Source organism: Sphaeroforma arctica (assembly GCF_001186125.1).
Source record: "Sphaeroforma arctica JP610 unplaced genomic scaffold supercont1.483, whole genome shotgun sequence".
NCBI classification, from domain to species: domain Eukaryota; class Ichthyosporea; order Ichthyophonida; genus Sphaeroforma; species Sphaeroforma arctica.
Genome location: NW_014040075.1, coordinates 61888 through 62978, shown reverse-complemented (window position 1 = coordinate 62978; position 1091 = coordinate 61888). Strand labels below are relative to the sequence as shown.

The 1091-nt window shown below is 40.6% G+C and overlaps 1 protein-coding gene across 1 annotated transcript; it reads left to right on the top strand.

The window, feature by feature from the left end:
* Positions 1-17: 17 nt before the first annotated feature.
* On the top strand, positions 18-977 carry SARC_06655 (hypothetical protein; the record flags this gene model as incomplete). Its single annotated transcript, XM_014299436.1, has 1 exon — positions 18-977. A coding segment is annotated over exon 1 (681 nt), but the record flags the coding sequence as incomplete, so codon positions are not given.
* Between the last annotated feature and the right edge of the window lie 114 nt (positions 978-1091).

Below are 1091 nucleotides of genomic sequence, written 5' to 3'. Positions count from 1 at the left end.
ACACACACACACACAACACACACACACACATATATATATATATATATGTATACATATATATATCCATATTTAAGCAAATATACACTTGTATATTTTGGGCCCATACATGGGATTTACTATATAGATTTATTTAGAACGACCATCAAAACACTTTGTATAGCACAGCTACGTTTATTTACTTGGTTGTAAACTCTTACAGTTACTTTTGCTTTGACTCTTTGAAGATTTGACATAAGAAGAACATCACAACTCAATCAGGGAGTTGTTTTGACACATAACTCGAGCATAGAGCTGGCATGCACTTCAGTACCACCTTCCTCCACCTGCATTCCCGACGGTTTCCTGTCCGAAAGAAAGTGTCGGATTTAAGATGTTATACAAAAGGTTATAACACAAGCTTTAACCTTGGTTACATCAACCAGACATATACTTACAGGAATACTCACACCAACTCATCTCCCTTGCCGAAGCCTTCTCGGTATGTTGATGTGTGTAGTCGGACGGTTGGGAATGCACCAGGGGTTGGCTGTCACTGTATCAATTCAACACCTTCTAATAGGCTGATCTGTAGTGCACAGTACAAGTGTCTCTCACGCGATACAACGGGAACGAGATGTTCACAAGATAAAACCCTCCAAAACAGTCACGCATTATTCGACATGCCCGCATACGCACCTATGCACGCAAGTGTACAGGGTACACACATAAATATACGGAATAAATCAGACACACCATCACAAGTAGATGTTCGTGGTTCATCTGCGAATGCCAGTACTACTCTGACTACAGTCAGCACCCCCGATCGTGGTAAATATAGTGTACTTCAGACACCCATGAGGTTTTACAGCCAATTATTGGGTTCGAGATCAACTCTGCCTGCGATCAGACGAACAGGTTTCACTTCAAAGACTGTTAGTACTCCATATACGGCAAGAAGACATTGCTCTACCGTTTCAACGCCAATGGTGGGGACGTGCAGGTATGGATGGGGATGGAATTTGTGTGTACCCATATATACAGTTAAGTACGATTAAGTACCGGAATCTTACACAGAAATGTATAAGTATGTATACTATAATATACATATATAT